At 56.8% G+C, this 18,369-nt stretch overlaps 1 protein-coding gene across 6 annotated transcripts; it reads left to right on the top strand.

Moving 5' to 3' along the window:
- GPRC5C (G protein-coupled receptor class C group 5 member C) lies at window positions 605-17,739 on the top strand. 6 transcript variants are annotated; one of them, XM_018063876.1, is made up of 6 exons: window positions 1,049-1,823; window positions 1,951-2,210; window positions 8,574-9,659; window positions 12,444-12,538; window positions 14,639-14,794; window positions 16,400-17,739. In XM_018063876.1, exons 3-6 carry the CDS (start codon window positions 8,606-8,608, stop codon window positions 16,430-16,432), a joined length of 1,338 nt encoding a protein of 445 aa, XP_017919365.1. In that variant the 5' UTR covers window positions 1,049-1,823; window positions 1,951-2,210; window positions 8,574-8,605; the 3' UTR covers window positions 16,433-17,739. The 6 variants fall into 6 exon arrangements, with proteins under 6 accessions (XP_017919367.1, XP_017919365.1, XP_017919366.1 ...); XM_018063878.1 differs by lacking the exons at window positions 1,049-1,823; window positions 1,951-2,210 and adding an exon at window positions 605-881; XM_018063877.1 differs by lacking the exon at window positions 1,951-2,210.

The raw sequence follows: 18,369 nt of genomic DNA, 5'->3' as shown, positions 1-18,369 counted from the left end.
ACAGACAAGCCTGGTGGGCTACAGCCCACGGGGTCAGCCTCCAACTAAACAACAACAAAGTCAGAGGCCAGAGTGACTGGTCGGCTTCAGGGAGCTCTTTCAGCTCCCCCTTTCAGGGTGGTCCGTACTGTCTGGCCCTTACAAGCGGCTGCACACCCTCACTGTTCCGGGTCCCTGAAAAGTGGCGGGAGTTGAAGTCACAACTCTGCAGCCCAAACCCCTCTTCCTCTTCATTCTGGAAAGAACTGAAACAATTCAGTGTTCACCCCACTCCCCAGGCCGGCCAGCAAAGGCCAGGCGCATAAAGAGTTCTAGAAAACCAGGGCCCCAGCGCCAGCCCAGGCTGCAAGGCAAACCTGGGCTTTATCGCTCTGGCAGCGCTGGGTGTTTCAGGGAGTTTGACTTCTGGTTGTCATAGATTGAGGCAGGCAAACAAACAGCCCAGGAGGTACCTCCCTTCTCCCTGCGCCCTCCCCTGTCTTGCTACCCCCTGGCTTGCTACCAGCAGCCTCCCCTTCCCACCCCGCCCCCCCTTCCCGGGCGCTCCGGGCAGAACCCGCAAGCCCAGCCGCCCGCCCTGCCACCGGCTGGCTCCGACCGCGCTCTGCTGGCGATCCCCCAGGCAACTCGGCGTCAGGAGAAGTAGCACCCCGGAGACCCGGCGCCCAGCCCTGCCTCCGCGTCCCCTTGGCCCCAGCCAGGCCCAACAACCAGTCCCTTCTCGGTGCGCCGTGGCCCCTCTGGGCCTCCCGCGCTTGCCAACTGAGCCCCGCTGCGGCAGCCCACCTCCCACGCCGCCCGCAGCCCCAGCGGGAAGTTCAGTTCAGTTCAGTTCAAGGTGTCCGGAAAATCTCTTGTTTACTGGGCCGCGGCGATCCCAGGTTGGATTCACTTCCCCATTTCTACAGTTCCCTTTCTGCCGATCCCTGACGCCGGAGGGGAAAGGGTGGCCACCAGCTGATCGGTGGATTGGGAGTCGGGTGGGGTACGGGGAGGGGAGGCGCTCGAACTTTTGGAAAAGTCCCCGGGCGGAGGGAGGGGCAGGACTCCGCGGTCAGGCTGGCGTGTCCCGGAGCGCAGAGGCCGCGGGGGCCGGGTGAAACACTGTACCTCGGGGAACTGAGCCGTGAAGGCTAATGGGGACAGGTCGGGACAGGGAACCGGGACGCGGGGAGGGGAGCGCGCGCTAAGGTGGACCGTGTCCGGGACGATCCCAAGACACCCAGGCGCGGGGCAGTCGGACCCAGGAATACTTCTGCCCCCGGTCCCCAGTGGTTCTGGGCCCGGCCCACCGCGCTTAGAGGCGCGCGGGGTGGAGGTCCTACGTACAGTAGCTGACCCAGGTGCGGGGGAAGGATCGCGCGTGCAAGACACTCGGTGTGTGTTGTGTCCACGTATGCAAGCTCGGATAGGGCAGGGGGCGCAGAAGGCGTGACAAAGACATCGACTTTGCGTCTGAGTGTGCCCCTCGCTTTAGTCCGGAGCGGCGAACTGCCCCACGCGGGTCTCGCGGGAGAGCCAGGACGAAGGTGACAAAGGCTAGGTGTCCGCCCCAGAGAAACGCACTAAGGTGGCCCCCGCGCGTTGCTCGTGTCCGCGCGCTGGGACTCGCGGAGACCTACAGCCCTCCGGCGAACTGTGCGGGGCCGTTCCCCAAGCCGCTTTCGGGAGCGAAAGCCTAGTCCTCCAAGGGTGTGCGCGTGAGTGTGCGCGCGCCCGCGTGCGGGGGCGTGGCAGTAAACAGCAACAACCCACCCGCCAGCTGGGCCAGAAACTCTGATCTCCCTCCGCAGCCGGAAAGGGCGTCTAGTCGGAGCTGGGAGGTGAGTCCGGGATGGGCTGGGGGGAGGGCCGACCGGGCTTTGTTACCTTGTGAGCTGACTGCCTGCACCTGGAGCCCCGCGGGCGCCCGATAAGCGCCTGAATGGAGGTGATGTCACGGCGATGCAGGCATCGGCCCACCCTCGCCAGGAGAAAGGAGTCGAGCGCCTGGAGAGGCCAGCGCGACAGCGAGCGCAGGAGCGCAGCCAGCGCCGGGTCCCGCTGAGAGGCAGGCCCTGCGCCCCGATCCCCCGCCAGGGCCCCACCACCCCAGGCCAGGGTTGGGCCTGGCCCCGCGCCCTGCGCCGAGTCCCTCCCAGCCGCGCTCGCGCCCCGCCTGGAGTTGGCCCCAAACGCCGCGCCGGAGCTGGGCCGGCGGCGCGTCCCAGGTAAGGGCTGCTGCCCGCTCGCTCCGCCCTCCCGCCGGCCGCTGGGAAGAGTAGGGTCGGGTCGGGCTGGCGGGGAGTGGGCGAGGGTAGAGGCCCGGGGTTGGGAGAACTGGGGGACGGAGGGCGCCGCTCCGACTCCGCTCGATCGCAGAAACTTTCCAAACCGAGCCGGCTGGGGACTAGGGGGTGCGAGAAGCCCGGCGCCGCGGCTCCAAGTTGGCGGCGAGGGCGAACTCCACCATCGGGGTCTCGCAGGACCGCCCCCTCCGCCCTCGCAGGCTCGCTGCGCGGGTCCGCGGTCAACAGTGACCTGCGGGCCGGCGTCCTCTCCGCTCCCCGCGACCGTGGATCGGGAGGGCAGGTTTCTGGGGCTGGAGGGAACGGGAGAGAGGCTGCAGCCTGCTGTTTCTGCTCCGCCATCCCGGGAGCGTGGGTGTAGACCCCGGGCCCGGGGAGGACAGAGAGGGGAGTGCTAGGAATCCTCCTGCGCGAAGTTCGGGATTTCGGTCCGTCGTTAAACTCGCGGCTTTTAGCATCGTGGCTTCTAGAACCTTTCCCTTGGCCCGCCCCTCCCCCACCCAGGGGCTTTCCTGCGCCCTTCCCAGCCCAGGAGGTGGAGTTGCGGCGCTCCTGCCGGAATCCGCAGTTTTAAACCCCGCCAAACGCGATCATTTGAAAACTCCACGCTGTCGATCCTAAAACTCTGGGACTGGACTGTGTTGAATTTGGGTTTTGTGCTCGTGGAACGGTCCCTCCCGGAGCCTTTTTGTGTGGCTGGGGGAGGGCATGCCGCTGGGGGTGGGGCGCATTCCGGAGTGGCTTTCTAGAGCGGACCCTTGGGTTGAAGACTCACGTGTTTCTGAACGCTCAGGCAGTTGAGGGTCAGATGCTCACCCTCGGGTGTGAGGGTGTAGGTTGGGGTTCCCGGAAGCCCTCTAACTCCCCCTCTTCAGCCCCCGCAGCAACTTGGGCGCAGAGGTAGCTCCTTACAGGCCTCTTTGACTCTTCCTATTGGTTGGTTTAAACGCCAGAGCACCCAGAGCAGAGGAGGAAGATGGCAAGACCTAAACTGGGGCGGGGAGGCGGTGGGAGGCTGTCAGCGGGTCCACCCGTCTCTCTTCATGGGCTGCTTAGTGGTGGCAGAGCGGGAGGAAGGAGGCTGCTCAGTGGCAGTCCGCGCGGAGCCTCTACCTGGCCATGGCCCCCTTGAAGGTAACCACTGACTGTGGGTCTGTATCTTCCTCTGCCCCTTTGAACAGGGGAGACAGACCAGGCCGGCAAGCTCGTGAGAGGCTCCGGTGCCTCTTTTCAGGATGTTTCTCAGGCTTGCGTGTGGCTGGCTGCCTCATCCTTGCCCAGTGAAGCCCACTCGGGGCTGGCTGGGCCTCGGAGCCCACCACTCTGCGGAGGGGAAGAGGGAGGAGGGGGTTCTGGAACCGAATTGGGCCGACTCAGACCCGAGATGGGGGCAGAGTGACTGAGCCTGGGGAAAGGCCGATTTCAGAGATGGTTAAAAATATTTGTATAACTGATTCCAGGGAGGTGAAGCAAAAGGGCTCCTTTGCCCCGAAAATAATCTGCAGCGTGATTATGGGCTGCAGCCATGGTCTGGGGGGCACTCAGAGGGTGGAAGGAGGTCTCCCTCCTTGGTCCTAGAGAACCTTCGAGCAGAAGCAGTCACTCTAAAAAGAAGAGGCAGGGCTGGGATGGGGGTGAGCGATTTTCCAATGCCTCCTGTGTTCAGTGCAAGACTAGATGTTTCGGGGGATGCTGAGATAAACACATCTTGCTCACTCTGGTAGACCTTAAAGCCAGGTAAAGGAGACACCGCACACACACATGATTCTAACCATCAAGGCTCAGAAGACAGCCTGGAAATGCAGGCTTTAGCGAGCTGCAGGGTGGAGAGTCTGGACACCGCTGGTTCGTTTCCTCCAAGTCCTTTCCCCCTCACCACCGTCTTCAAATATGGCATCCCTTGACTGGCTGAATCTGCATTCCTGGATGTGGAAGGACCCTGGGCCGAGCTCTTGAAGTCTCACACTGGCCTCCAGGGGTCGCTGTCCTAGGCAGTAGACAAGAACCAGGCCCACCTGGCCCAGTTTTCCCACTTGAGCTGGTGTGTGCCTCTCTCCCCATTCAACCACATCGAGGTTCCTATGTTGGTGGGTCCAACAGGCTTAAAGCATAAGATTGGGACCAACAACAAAGTGAGAAGGAAACTGGGGTGAGGGCTGTGAAGCTGCTCTGGCCCTGGCCCAAGTTCCTTTGAGGTGCTGGATTCTGGTGGGGTACCAGCAGGTATGGTTCTAAGAGTGAGACAGACCGAGAAGGATTTACATAGGAGTCCCAGGACTAAATGGGAGCTGGCTTGGTTTTTGGTAATGAAATGGCCGTTAGGAGATTTGAACTTGTATCATGGGCTTAGTAGCCTTTCCCCCGAATCCAACCAGGCTTTAGATTTTTTTTTTTTAATCTTTATTTATTTATGTGGCTGTGTCGGGTCTTCGTTGCATGAGGGATCTTCCTTTGCAGTGCACAACTCTCCACTTATGGCTCACGGGCTCAGTAATGGTGATGCCCGAGCACCAGAGTACAGGCTTAGTTGCTCTGTGGCACGTGGGATCTTAGTTCCCTGACCAGGGATCGAACCTGCGCCCTGCACTGCAAGGCGGAGTCTGAACCACTGGCCCACTAGTGAAGTCTCCAGACCTTAGATTTTATTTGGGTAAGAACCTCCATTAGGCCTTACATTTGGCCTCCATCTTTAACCAGGGATGAACATGTCTTCAGCAAATTGATTGCCGATGCTTTTTTGCCAGACTCAGATCTTAAAGCACAGCCCTGGTAATGCCCTCACTGTGCAAAAAAATAGTCTTCAGTGGCCCCCACTACCTTTAGAGTCGTGCCCCGAACTCCTTCCCTGGAGCGTCTCTGATCTGTCGCCAGCCAGCTGCAACCTCCCTTTACAAACTCGGTTCATACATACATATTGGTGAAATTGATTAGAAACTGAATAAAGTGCTGTTGAGAGGTCTTCTCCACCCTGGATCCTCCTTTGTGTTCCTGTATCACTTTTCTCTCTCCAGAGGTCGATTCTTTTGTGTGGCTCTTTACCTGATTCTTCTTGGGAGATTTTCTTATGGACCTATCTTTTCTCTCTTTTTGGTTTGAAATAACATTATTGGCAGGGATTGTGTTTGTTCATCTTTGTATTTTTCACTGTGTCTCAGAGAACTACTGGGCTTAATTGTTGTAAACTGCAACCTGGAGGAGAGAGGTGGGATGAGCAGTTCTCGAAGATGCAAAGATTGCTGGAGGCTAAGTCTGACTGACCATTCTCAGGGTTCAGTACCACAGCTTCACCCCAAGTTATAGCTGCTTGGCTATGAAGCAGAAGCACACAAGATAGGCTTGAGTGCTTAGAATCCCTTTGCATGTTATCCATAAATTATCTCCTGGAATGGTTCAATACACCTTATCCATTAGCCCGCTCCGATTCCTTTTTTCTCTTCTTAGTCATTGTAAATAAAGTACAGTGTGTGCCTTATTGATTTACGGTTACGCAAAGTCCCCTACAAAAGCTTATTTAAGTCATGATGTAGGGAAAACAAGCTTTTGCGTTGAAGTCGAGTGAAACTAGCTGTGTTATGGTACCATTTATTTAGGAAAACAATATAGTAAATTCACATAAAATTGTTAATTTATTAAAAGTTAACGGTCAGGGTTTGGGGAAAAGCAAGCTTTAATTGACAGATGAGGTGGTAGCCAGAAACGCTGAGAGACCTAAAATACTTTTAGGTATTTTAAGGATACCTTAAAGGACTTTGTAGGATATCTTAAAGGACTTTGAAAGTTGATGATCTTTTTATTATGTTAGTCTCAATTTGTGAGTTTTATTTTCCCTGACTTAGTAGCAGTGTCCTTCCCCTTATCAATTATGGAGAATCAGTTTTCTTTGCCTGTTAGACATTAATTAGCCAGGAATAGTGGAAACATTAAAGGGTTTTGTTGTTGTTTAGTCAATAAGTCATGTCCGACTCCTCTGCGACCCCGTGGACTGTAGCCCGCCAGGCTCCTCTGTCCATGGGATTCTCCAGGCAAGAATATTGGAGTGGGTTGCCATTCCCTTCTCCAGGGGATCTTCCCGACCTAAGGTTTGAACCCACGTCTCTTGCATTGCAGGCAGATTCTATACCATCTGAGGAAGGGTTCAGCTCAGTTCAGTCTCTCAGTCGTGTCCGACTTTTTGCGACTCCATGAATCGCAGCACGCCAGGCCTCCCTGTCCATCACCAACTCCCGGAGTTCACTCAGACTCACGTCCATCGAGTCAGTGATGCCATCCAGCCATCTCCTCCTCGGTCGTCCCCTTCTCCTGCCGCCAATCCTTCCCAGCATCAGAGTCTTTTCCAGTGAGTCAGCTCTTCACATGAGGTGGCCAAAGTATTGGAGTTTCAGCTTTAGCATCATTCCTTCCAAAGAAATCCCAGGGCTGATCTCCTTTACGATGGACTGGTTGGATCTCCTTGCAGTCCAAGGGACTCTCAAGAGTCTCCTCCAACACCACAATTCAAAAGCATCAATTCTTCGGTGCTCAGCCTTCTTCACAGTCCAAGTCTCACATCCATACATGACCACTGGGAAAACCATAGCCTTGACTAGACGGACCTTAGTTGGCAAAGTAATGTCTCTGCTTTTGAATATGCTATCTAGGATGGTCATAACTTTTCTTCCAAGGAGTAGGCGTCTTTTAATTTCATGGCTGCAGTCACCATCTGCAGTGATTTGGGAACCCAAAAAAATAAAGTCTGACACTGTTTCCACTGTTTCCCCATCTATTTCCCATGAAGTGATGGGACTGGATGCCATGATCTTCAATGTTGAGCTTTAAGCCAACTTTTTCACTCTCCTCTTTCACTTTCATCAAGAGGCTTTTTAGTTCCTCTTCACTTTCTGCCATAAGGGTGGTGTCATCTGCATATCTGAGGTTATTGGTTAGTGGTGTACAAATCCACCCTCCACCTTCAAAGCAGAAGAAAGGTAGGGAGGAGGATCATGCCATTCCCCTCCCAGCCACTAGTAGTCACTATAGCCCAGGAAAGCTTGTCCAGGTTGCTGTCCTAGAAAGTGCCTGGGTCCAAGATGTAAGAGAGGAAGAGGCAGGTTTACCAACCATTTACTTGACCACAGTGCAAATAAAAGACTGCCTTCTTGCCTTCTAGCTACAGGGTCTTGATGTCTTCCATTACAGATTAATTCCTTTGGGTTTTGCTTTGCCCTTGCCTCGTTCTTGCTTTTAAAATGTTAATGCCTCATAGGAGGATTTTTGCGTTGTCATTAACTCCCTAGCTGGGAAATTGGTTAAATTTTATCCCTGAGACTCTTTTAACAACTTGAGCTTCCAAGGAACTTGGATTCCGAAGAGAAGTGTTGAAGAGAAGCATTGGGACTAAGAGTGGGAAAATGAAGGGCAAAAAGGGTCAGTGGTAGGAAGACATCGGGGAAAAGCGTTGATACATACAACTTTTCGGTCATCTCTTTTCTGTCTGGTAGCAGTTTGTACCTGTTCCTGGTGCTTGTTAAATACTGAGTGGATGAATGCATGGCTGATTCTCTGTGGACTTGGGCATCACAGGGACAGAGAGGAGGGCCAAGCGGCTGGCCATCTGAACTCTGGGAGTCCCAGGGCAGAGAGGAGCTGAGTGCTTGGTGAACTTGCTCGTAAACCTCACCCCCATCCTAGCTGCAAGAGCTCAGGGAATATTTGGGTCCAGGTTACAATTGGTGGAGGGAGGTGAAAATTTAGCACAGTTTCCTCGTCTTCCATGCCTGGGAAGAGGAATGACAACTGGGCTTCCTCTTGTTTGTCTGTCTGGTTAGTTGAGAAGAGTCCCGGGAGTTCTGTGTTAAGAAGGATTCTGGCGGTCCAGTGGCTAAGATTCTGTGCTCCCAATGCAGGGAACCCAGGCTTGATCCCTGGTCCCGGAACTAGATCTCACATGCTGCAATTAAGAGCTCACGTGCCACAAAAAAGATCCAAGACCCCCACGTGCCCCAACTGGTGCAGTCAAATGAATACATACATAAATAAATAAGAATAAAATAAAGAAGGATTCTGGGAACTTGCCTGGTGGTCCAGTAGTTAAGACTCCACACTTCCACTGCAGGGGGCATGAGTTTGATCCTTAGCCAGGGAGCAAAGATCTCACATGGCACTTGGTGCGGCCATAAAAGAGAGAGGGAAAAAGGATTCAGTAGCTCAGAGGGCTAGACCCCAGATCAGTGCGCCCTGGTCCAGCACCGTGTGTGTCGGGGTCTGGCCTGAGGGACTGATTTTGCCTTTTCTCCCCTCCGTCTCTAGGGACCCAGCTGGAGCCTGGCCTGGCATCCAGGATGGCCATCCACAGAGCGATGCTGACGTGTCTGGGACTGCCTCTCTTCCTGCTCCCAGGGGCCCGGGCCCAGGAGCAGGCCCCGCCCGGCTGCAGCCCCGACCTCAACCCCCTCTATTACAACCTGTGTGACCGCTCTGAGGCTTGGGGCATCATCTTGGAAGCCGTGGCGGGGGCAGGCGTCGTCACCACCTTCGTCCTCACCATCATCCTGGTGGCCAGCCTCCCCTTCGTGCAGGACACCAAGAAGCGGAGCCTGCTAGGGACCCAGGTGTTCTTCCTGCTGGGGACCCTGGGCCTCTTCTGCCTCGTCTTCGCCTGCGTGGTGAAGCCTGACTTCTCCACCTGTGCCTCCCGGCGCTTCCTCTTCGGGGTCCTGTTCGCCATCTGCTTCTCCTGCCTGGTGGCCCACGTCTTGGCCCTCCACTTCCTGGTTCGGAAGAACCACGGGCCCCGGGGCTGGGTGATCTTCCTCGTGGCCCTGCTGCTGAGCCTCGTGGAGGTGATCATCAACACGGAGTGGCTCATCATCACGCTGGTGCGGGGAGCTGGCGCCGAGGGCGACGCGCCAGGCAACGGCAGTGCGGGCTGGGTGGCCGTCTCCCCCTGCGCCATCGCCAATGCGGACTTTGTCATGGCGCTTATCTACGTGATGCTGCTGCTGCTTTGTGCCTTCACGGGGGCCTGGTCGGCCCTGTGCGGCCGCTTCAAGCGCTGGCGGAAGCACGGGGTCTTCGTGCTGCTCACCACAACCGCCTCCATCGCCGTCTGGGTGGTGTGGATCGTCATGTACACTTACGGCAACCGGCAGCACAACAGCCCCACGTGGGACGACCCCACGCTGGCCATCGCCCTCGCCACCAACGCCTGGGCCTTCGTCCTCTTCTACGTCATCCCGGAGGTCTCCCAGGTGACCAGGTCTAGCCCGGAGCAGAGCTACCAGGGGGATCTGTACCCCACCCGGGGCGTGGGCTACGAGACCATTCTGAAAGAGCAAAAGGGCCAGAGCATGTTTGTGGAAAACAAGGCGTTTTCCATGGACGAGCCATCCTCAGGTGGGTCACGGGACGCCCTCCTCGGGTCCCCTCTTGGTGGTGGCTTAGTTGCTTAGTCGGCATATTTGACTCTTGTGACCTTATGGACTGTAGCCCGCCAGGCTGCTCTGTCCGTGGGATTTCCCAGGCAAGAATATGGGAGTGGGTTGCCATTTCCTTCTCCGGGAAGGTCCCCTTTATTTAAAAAAAAATTTTTTTTGAATCTTTTTATTTTATATTGGGGGATATTCGATTAAGTGTTGTGATATTAATGGTTTCAGGGAAACAGCAGAGGGACTCAACCATGCCTATACATGAATCTAATTTTTAAAAAATTGTTTTAATTATTAATATTTGGCTATGCCATGTGGCTTGTGGGATCTTAGTTCCCCAACCGGGGATTGAACCCAGCCCATGGTAGTGAAAGCACCAAGTCCTAACCACTGGACTGCCGAGGAATCCCTGCCAGCTCTTCTTTTATTCCAGGTGACTTATTGCAGGACCGGGGACTAGTCTCCTGAGCAAAATGGGAGGTGCCTGAGAATATCCAGAGTTCTCTGCCATCAAGTTCCTAAACTCCATTTTTAAAAAGATTTTTTTCTCTATACTCATGCAATTCATTAGTGTATTTTCATTGTAAAATCTGACACATTAGGGATAAAATTACCCTCCACTGTCTCCCTAATTCTACCCTGTTCCTTCCTCTTCTGTCTGCAGAACTGATCCCTGTTGACTGATATTTTCCCACTAGGTGCCTCAGTTTCCTCATCTGTAAAATGGGGAATATAGTGCCTCCTATTTCATAGGATTCTTTTGAGGATTCCGTTAATGCATCTTTGTTTTTTTTTTTTTTTTTTTTGAGCCATGCTTTGTGGCATGGGAGATCTTAGTTCCCCAACCAGGCATCGAACCCATGCCCCGTGCAGTGAAAACACAAAGTTCTAACCACTGGAACTCCAGGAAATTCCCCAATGACTGCGTTTCTGTCATTATTATCCCTCCAGAGCTTGTTCTTCTATTACATACATATCCATAGTCTTAACTTCCTTTAAAAGCTTTTTCAGTTAAAAATTTTCCCTTTTTCATGAAAGTGTGTGTGCCACATGCTAACCTATGCAGCACCCACTATTCAATATCCAGCTTGTCCCCAGCCTCCTGCCCCGGCTCTTTGTTAGTGGGATGAGGTTCTCCTCCGGAACCAGCACTTGGGGTGCCAGGCAGGAACAAAGCCTTGGGTTTTGGAGTTAAGGGCGCCCCGGAGGTGGAAGTGGCAGGAAGTTGTGGAGAGAAGCCCCCGCAGCCGGGCCCCCCTCGGGAGCAGCCTGGGAGGCAGGAGCCGGTGGCCATTCTCCTAGAGACGCATCCGGACACGCTCCCGGCTCCCTAAGGAAGGAGCCTTCTGTGGTTCCTCATCAGGACCACTAGTGTTTACAGAGCACGAACCGAGCGCCAGGGCCTGAGCCTTTCCGGACTTGCTCTATAACCTACATCTCGTGTGCTTTCTTAGCCGGCTGGCTGCAGCCCCTTCATCCGCCCTGACCCGGAAAGCCTGGACTCTGACCCCGGCCTGTGCTGATCGAGGCTTTTGGGGGCTTAAGACTTGACCTGCCTGACTGTGGAGCAACGACCGGCTCTGGGGCTTCTGCCAGGGGTCAGAGGCCGGGGAGGAGGCAGAGTCAGAGCTCGCGGCCTTTTCTCTGTAAGCTGAGGTCCCTGTGATCCCAGCTTTGGGGAAAGGCTCAATCCTCACCCTGCCAAGCGCTGATCTTTGACCTGGCTCCCGGGATGGCCCTGGCACACGCACAGCCTGGGGCCACTCGGGGAGCAGGGCAGGGGGCGGTGGGTGAGGCTCATGGATGAGTGTTGGGAGGAGCCGTGGCCGCCCCCACCTTGGCTTCCATCCGCTGCCTGTTTGTCAGGCCCAGGCGTTCTCAGCCTTTGTCCTCAAGGCAAACACTTCTGGGGCTGTGAGAGGTTTTTTTCCTTTTATTTTTATTTTTTTTCCAAATGGAAAAATCAATTGAGTGAGCCCTGCACTTAGGAGGCCCTATAGAATTGTGGTCCCTCTGAGCCTCGGGGCCATCCGCCGGCCGGAGACCGGCATCTGCTGCCCCAGCCCCCAGGGCTTAGCCCGCCCTCCGGACCCCAGGAACGGTCAGCAGTTTTCCGTGGCCCCAGCGCCCAGCAGGGCAGGACAGGTCAGGAAATCGACAGCCCCGAAGACACAGGGGAGTGTTTCTGAAGCTGAAAATAGTTCTGGAAACTTGCCAAGGGACCATAGGGTTAGGCCACTGATGTGCCTTCAGTCCCCTGGGGGGGCTTGAGGGGAGCAGGCAGTGACTCTGGGTCCTGGGCGGTCAGCACCCAGCTCCGCCCCATGGAGACTTTCAGGCAGTGGGCTCCCTGCTGTATTTACCCTGGCGCCTGGCAGCTGGCCCGCAGCAGGAGAGGCCAGAGCTGGAGGCTGGCCATCTTGGAAGGCCGCCGAAGGTCCGTGTGCCTGTCTTGGCCTCTGGCCCCAGAGGGCGGACAGGGATGTGAAGGTTGCTGATGGAGCGTTTTTTGGTAGGAAGGGGTCTTTCGCTGCAGGAAAACCTGAGGGGAAGGTAAACATCATGCTCTCTGTGCCTCCAAACAAAGAGATGCTGGGCTCCAGTGGGGGGGGCCCACACCTACGGCCTCGCCCCCAGGGCTGGCCCAGCCCCTGCCACCAGTCCATCTCCCTGCTCCCTGGGGAGCCTCCCTTGAGAGTGGGAAAGGGAGCTGAGAGACCAGCCCTGGAGCAGCACCTATGTCTCCTTGCAGCTAAGAGACCGGTGTCACCATATAGCGGGTACAACGGACAGCTGCTGACCAGTATGTACCAGCCCACCGAGATGACCCTGATGCACAAAGCCCCGGTGAGTGGAGTCCCCGGGTCCCTGTGACCCTGCTGGAGCCAGGGGGCCAGTGCCGGCAGGGTGGGTGGAGGTGGCAGGGAGAAGGCTGGCTCTGTGTCCAATGGGTCAGCCTTGGGGAACCCAGGGCCTCCAATGCCATTTTCCTGGGAGTGACAATCCCTGTGGCGGGGCCTCCCTGCCCCGTGTCATCAGGGTATCACACAACCCCCTGAGGCTAGATGCTCAGAACGGTCTCTCTCTACACTGGTGGGAGCCGCTAGCTGTCCCCCACGCAGGGACAAGGGGGCCTCAGCCAGGTATGTGCATTCCTGGTGGACAGAGGTGCACAGGGCAGGTCTGGGTAGATCCTGACTCCGCAACCACAGCTGTCCCAGGAGGGCCCCCAGCTCCCCTCCCCCCGCCAGCAGGCAGCCACTCTCAGCTTCACACCTCCCCTGGGTTCTGGAAACCAGATGCTCCCTTAGCCAAGGGAGGGGGGTGGGAACAGGAAGCCGGAGGGTTAGAGTCTTACTCCATTGGTGTTCCTCCTCCCCGGCTGGCTGGCAGTCACTGTGCAGAGAGGTCAGTGACCCCCCCTTGGCAGGAGGCTGGGAACAGGAAGCAGGGAGGTCAGTGGGGTGGCGTTCTCATCCTCTCCCCGCCTGGAGCCCTGGGGGCTGGGTGAAGCCAGGGCACCCCACACTTCCAGTCCTGGGCTCTCCCCGGGCCTGAACCTGTGTCCTGTGAGAGCAGACCATGGCCAGGAGCTGGGAGGGCAGAGGAATCTCGGAAGGGTGGGAGCAGGGTTTGCCAGCCCCCAGCCGCCCAGGGTCCCCTGCCTGGCCGCCCCACTCTACCCGTGTGCATTGGGCCCCACTCCTTCAGGAAGACTTTGGACGAACAGATATTTTATCTCATAGTGGCTCCAAAACCATGGTCCCTTGACCCCCACCACTCCCATCACCTGTGTGTGTGCTCAGCTGGGTCCCACTCTTTGCAACCCAGTCAACTGGAACCCACCAGGCTCCTTTGTATGTCACCTGGAACTTACTAAAAATACAAGGGCCCGTGGTGTGATGGAGCCGATGATTAGCATCGATTCGGTGACGTCACCTTGATTACGTGGAGTTACCCAAGTCACAGTAGGAGTGACCGTGGAAATCTGCTGACGTCACAGATCAGGGTCATTGAAACAGTGACCAGCTCGCCTCGGGGTGGGGCCCCCTAGGTGTGCTTGTGGCTCAGCAGTTCAGGTGATTGTGATGCACAGCCAGGCTTGAGAACCAAGGGTCTCAATGTTCTAGGAGCTATAAGGGGCGGGGGAGGGCCGATAGTAAAGGGGTGGGAGGACCTCCCCCACCCCCATCCCATGGCCTCCAGGTTCGAGTATGTGGAAGAGCTGCCGCCCCGCCCCCGAGCTACAGGGCTTTGGGGGCGGCTCTCTGCCTGGGGATGAGGCTGGTGGGGCTCACGTTCCTTGCAGGGTGGGCCCTGGGAACGACGCCTCAGCCTCGCCCACCCAGCAACAGAACCACTGCTGCTCTGACCAGGATCCAGGCCACGAATTTGGATTTTTAAGTCTCCAAAACTTAAAACTCGCCAGCCCCAAACCACCAGGGTTTTAAGTCTCTAAATTAGGCTGCTAAACATGTGATACCTAGGGCCGGACAGAAGAGTGTCCTGGGCCCTGCACACCAGCTGCGATGCTGTGGGGGATGTGGCCTCATTGGTGGGGCTCAGGAAAGACCCCCAGAGGAAGCAGAGTGGGTTGGGTCATAGGAGCTCAGCCTGGCTCACCCTCCTTTGGGCCCCACAGTATAGGGAGTGGGATGGGGCTTGAGAGGAGGAACCTCCCCCTGCGCAAAGCCCCCGGACCATTGGAGGCAACTGGAGCCTCGTTTCGCTGCCCAGCCCTCTTCAGGGTGAGATAAGGGGCTGGAGGTCAGAGGGCAGCCCCTTCGGCTCCAGACTTAGAGTCACCATCCCAGGCCCAGCTCGGGGTGGGGGCGGGTGGTGATGGGGAGGGGCGGGGAAGCTGGCAGGCACGGCCCGCAGGAAGCCGACTGTTTGCACATCCGCCCCGGCGGAACCGGCTGTGAGACCGCCTGTTCTTCCTTCCAGTCCGATGGAGCTGGAGCGTACGACGTCATCCTCCCTCGGGCCACCGCCAACAGCCAGGTGACGGGCAGTGCCAACTCCACCCTGCGGGCTGAGGACATCTACGCGGCCCACAGCCGCCAGGAGGCCACGCTGCCCAAGGAAGGCAAGAGCTCTCAGGTGTTTAGAAACCCCTATGTGTGGGACTGAGCCGGCCCCTGGAAGAGGCGGGCAGATTGGAGGACCTGGCCCCTGGAGAGGGTCTTCTCCCCACCGGGAGCCCGCGCTCTCCCCAGCCCCCTCCCTCCTCGCTGGCCCAGGGCGGGGGCCTGGGTCTCACCCGGGAGACCCTCCTGTCTGCCAGTGTTCAGATGGGCGTCCCGGTGCCCCTGCCTGCTCCTCAGTGTTTGCGGAGTCCAGGAGCCAGCTCTAGCTTCCTGCCAGGGTCACCTCCGGTGGCCACGCTCCAGCCAAATAGTGTTGTTCTTCTTGGGGTGGCGGCCAGCCAGCACCCATGTTCTCTGGAGTTTTCAGAGAGATTCCTGCAACCTCGGGAGACGTCGCAGGCGCTTCTGTCCTGGGCCTTGTTCCTCTGTGAGGAGCACGGATGCCTAATAAACACGTTTCTGCTTTATTAACCCTTCCTCTGGGAATGTCATGTCTGATCTGGGCTTTCTGTCTTGGATGATCCGCCCCTCTACCCTGGCCTGTAGGTGTCTCCTCTTTCTCCTCCCTCTGAGTCCAGGTCCCAGGAAAGCCACTGCCGAGCTCTCCTTCCATGAGGCGAAGGAGCCGACGCTTCCCTCCAGGGAATGGGTCTTCAGCTGAGCCTGGGTCCGTGTCCTGTGTGATCAGGATGGCTCTTGGGGCCCGGCTCCCATCTCGCGTCTCATCTGGCATCTGGGCTTGTCTGACCAGGCCACTTTCCTTGGGGACCCCGTCTACTGGATGGAGGGCAGGGAAGGTCGGCCCAGCAGCAGGCGGTTCTGTGCAGTGTATGTGTAGGGGAAGGCTTCAGCCCCTCTTTGTGGAAACAGTGATGAAGATCTGTCGGGATACGGTGGAGGACCACTGCTCCATCTCAGATCATTCAGTGTATGTGTGCTGGGGCGTGACTCAGAGAGGGCCAGCCCTTGTTTACGAAGGTGGAGGGGGCTGGCCAGGTTCTGGCTGGTTTCACTCCTGGGTGGGAATTTAAATCCCCATTTGCTCAGTCCTTTATAGTAAAGCCTGTCCACAGCAGTGCATTTTAATCCTTGGAGCTGACCCTGAGAGATGGGTAGAACGGTACTTTCTCTTTTCCAGAGTCAAATCCCAGAGCCAGACCATTTTAGGGTTAGACGGGGTCTTGGGCCTGAGTGATCAATGTAGCTCCCTGCCCCCTCCCCCTGACAGGTAAGGGACTGGCCCAGAGAGACCACAGGGCCTCTGGAAGTGGCCCTGCTTTCAGCTCTCAAGACTTTTAGCGGGTCCCAGTGGCTTGTGTTCAGACAAGCAACCTTGCTCTGACTTTTGGACACCAGTTCAAGGCTTTGCGAGGGGTCTGCTAAGTGAGCCCCTCCTGGGCTTGGGAATATTTCTCCCCAACTCCCCAGAAGCTATTTTCTGACACAAACTATAGGGGAGAAAACGTTTCTGTTGGAAGGGGGAGAAAGGTTTCCAGAAGATAAAATAAATCGGACTTCTCCTTCAATGTCAGATTACACCATCCCCCCGGGGATGCGCTTTTGTGGTTCTTATTCTTTCTTCAGTTGTTCAAACACTTGTTCTTTCTGGTCACTTTAGGCTCAGTCCCCGCAAAATAACACGAGATGGTAGACGCCCTCTTCCATGGACCACACGGCGTTCAGATGTCCTCTTTCCCGTATGTCCAGGCTGGGCAGGGCCTTTCTCATTGGTGCTGGGAGGGCCCTGAGGTCACCCATCTGGAGTGGTGGAGTCGGGGGCCATGTGAAACTCTAAGGATGTGGCCGGGGCTCAGGGCACCCCCTCCCCACCCCCGCCCCGATTCCTGCCCAGCCCAGCCTCTCCTGGTCCCGGAGGGACTTGAGACTGCAGGAGCGGTCTGCAGACAGCCAGCCTGCCTCTGGACACCCTCCCCCCACACAGCTCCTGCACCCCCCTCTGCGGCTCTCCAGATGACCATCCTGCAGGGCCACCCTGCAGTGTCTGTCCCGCTCTGCTCCAAGGTGAAGCCAAGCTATGGCAAAGCTGCCCATAGTCCTTCTCACCAGGACCTCCTGCCACCGCCTGGCCCGTGGAAGGCCACTGAGCTGGGCACAGCTCCCCCGAGGCCTGGACAGATTGTGCCTCTCTGAATGGCCTCCGAGCCCCTCAGCATCACCACCCCACACCTTCGGTGAACTGGGTCCCGTCAAGACACAAGGTGGGAGTGGGGCTGCATTCTCAGGGATAAATGGAGAATCCTGGGCCTCTCCCAGGACTGAGACTTGTGGGACTCGGGACAGTCCCTTAGATAAGCGACATCCACGACCGAAGATTGTGCCACTTCCTGATGAGCAGATGGCGGGTGTCTACCTCACCTTGGGCACCTGGAAGGGCTGGTGCTGCCATCCTCACCCACGACTTGCTCCATCAGGGCCTGACAGCCACCAAGGGGAGCGGGGGCATCCTTGGGACCTGAACGAGGCTGGCACCAACAAGGATGTGCACACAGCTTCAGACTCAGGGGAAGGAGATCTCTGTCGTGTCATCTCCGTGGTTTCCTCCTGCCCTTGGGTACCACCGCTGGCTCATCCAAGGAGCCCACGCCAGGTGTACCCGTGGAGCTCACCTCTGTGTGCGGAGATGGAGTGAGCCCAAGGCAGGTGCTGACTCTGAGGGCAATCCCACAGCCCCCTGGTGGCACCCTCCTAACCCTAGCATCTCTGCTTTTGTCATGGGTATTTCTAGAGGGCTAACCTGCAGAGAGTAGGTCTGTACCCCAAGTGTGACAACCCCCTTGCCATTCACTGATCCTTGCACTGGGCTGCCTGGTTCCAGGAAGGGAGTATAACTTACTCTGATGAAAAGGAAGAGGGGAGCTCTGTGCACCTGACTCCTCGCGATCTAGGTCAGTGGCCCCAAAACCTCATCGTGAATAAAGGCTCTGTCTTGCATTTTGAGCTGATAGTCTCATGTGTGAGTTCTGGCAGCGCCAAGCGGCCACGGGGAGCCGCCGGCAGTGAATGTGGGTTTGTTCAGAGTCTGAGTCCCCTGGGGGCTTGTGGTGGGTGAGGCTCGAGCAGGGATAGGCTCCTGACCCATGCAGACCTGCCCGGATGTGAGAATACCCCGTGGCCCTGCTGCTTCCAGTCTTGGCTCAGGTGATCCAGCTGCATCACACACAAACCTCAAATGGAAAAAACCAGCATAGGCCCAAGCCGGGTGCAGGGGACACCTATGTAGATTGCACACCCATCTCTGTCAAATCATGTGGAGCAGTTATGGCTTCGTCACTATTCAGGATTAAATGAACTTATTCTCCGTTTGGGGACCGAACCCAGGTCTCCCGCATTGCAGGCGGATTCTTTACCAACTGAGCTACCAGGGAAGCCCAATACTGCATAATCCCTGTGTGTTCATTAAGGATTTTTCTGGGACTTCCCTGGCAGTCCAGTGGTTAGGACTCTGTGCTCCCATTGCAGGGGGCGTGGGTTCGAACCTAGTCAGGGAACTAGGATCCCACATGCCTCGAGGCGGGCCAAAAAAAATAACTTTTTCTGGAATTTGTTAATATTTTGAATTTGACTGCT

This window comes from Capra hircus, chromosome 19 (assembly GCF_001704415.2).
Source record: "Capra hircus breed San Clemente chromosome 19, ASM170441v1, whole genome shotgun sequence".
Taxonomy (NCBI): domain Eukaryota; kingdom Metazoa; phylum Chordata; class Mammalia; order Artiodactyla; family Bovidae; genus Capra; species Capra hircus.
The sequence above is the reverse complement of the archived record's forward strand: the minus strand, read 5'-3'. Positions and strand labels throughout refer to the sequence as shown.

Bases quoted from the DNA above. Each gene is read 5' to 3' on its own strand.
- GPRC5C (XM_018063873.1), top strand. From the start codon at position 3,332: ATGGGCTGCTTAGTGGTGGCAGAGCGGGAGGAAGGAGGCTGCTCAGTG. The intron at 9,660-12,443 runs GTGGGTCACGGG...GTCTCCTTGCAG, and splicing joins CATGGACGAGCCATCCTCAG to CTAAGAGACCGGTGTCACCA. The intron at 14,795-16,399 runs GTGTTTAGAAAC...TGGTCACTTTAG, and splicing joins AGGAAGGCAAGAGCTCTCAG to GCTCAGTCCCCGCAAAATAA.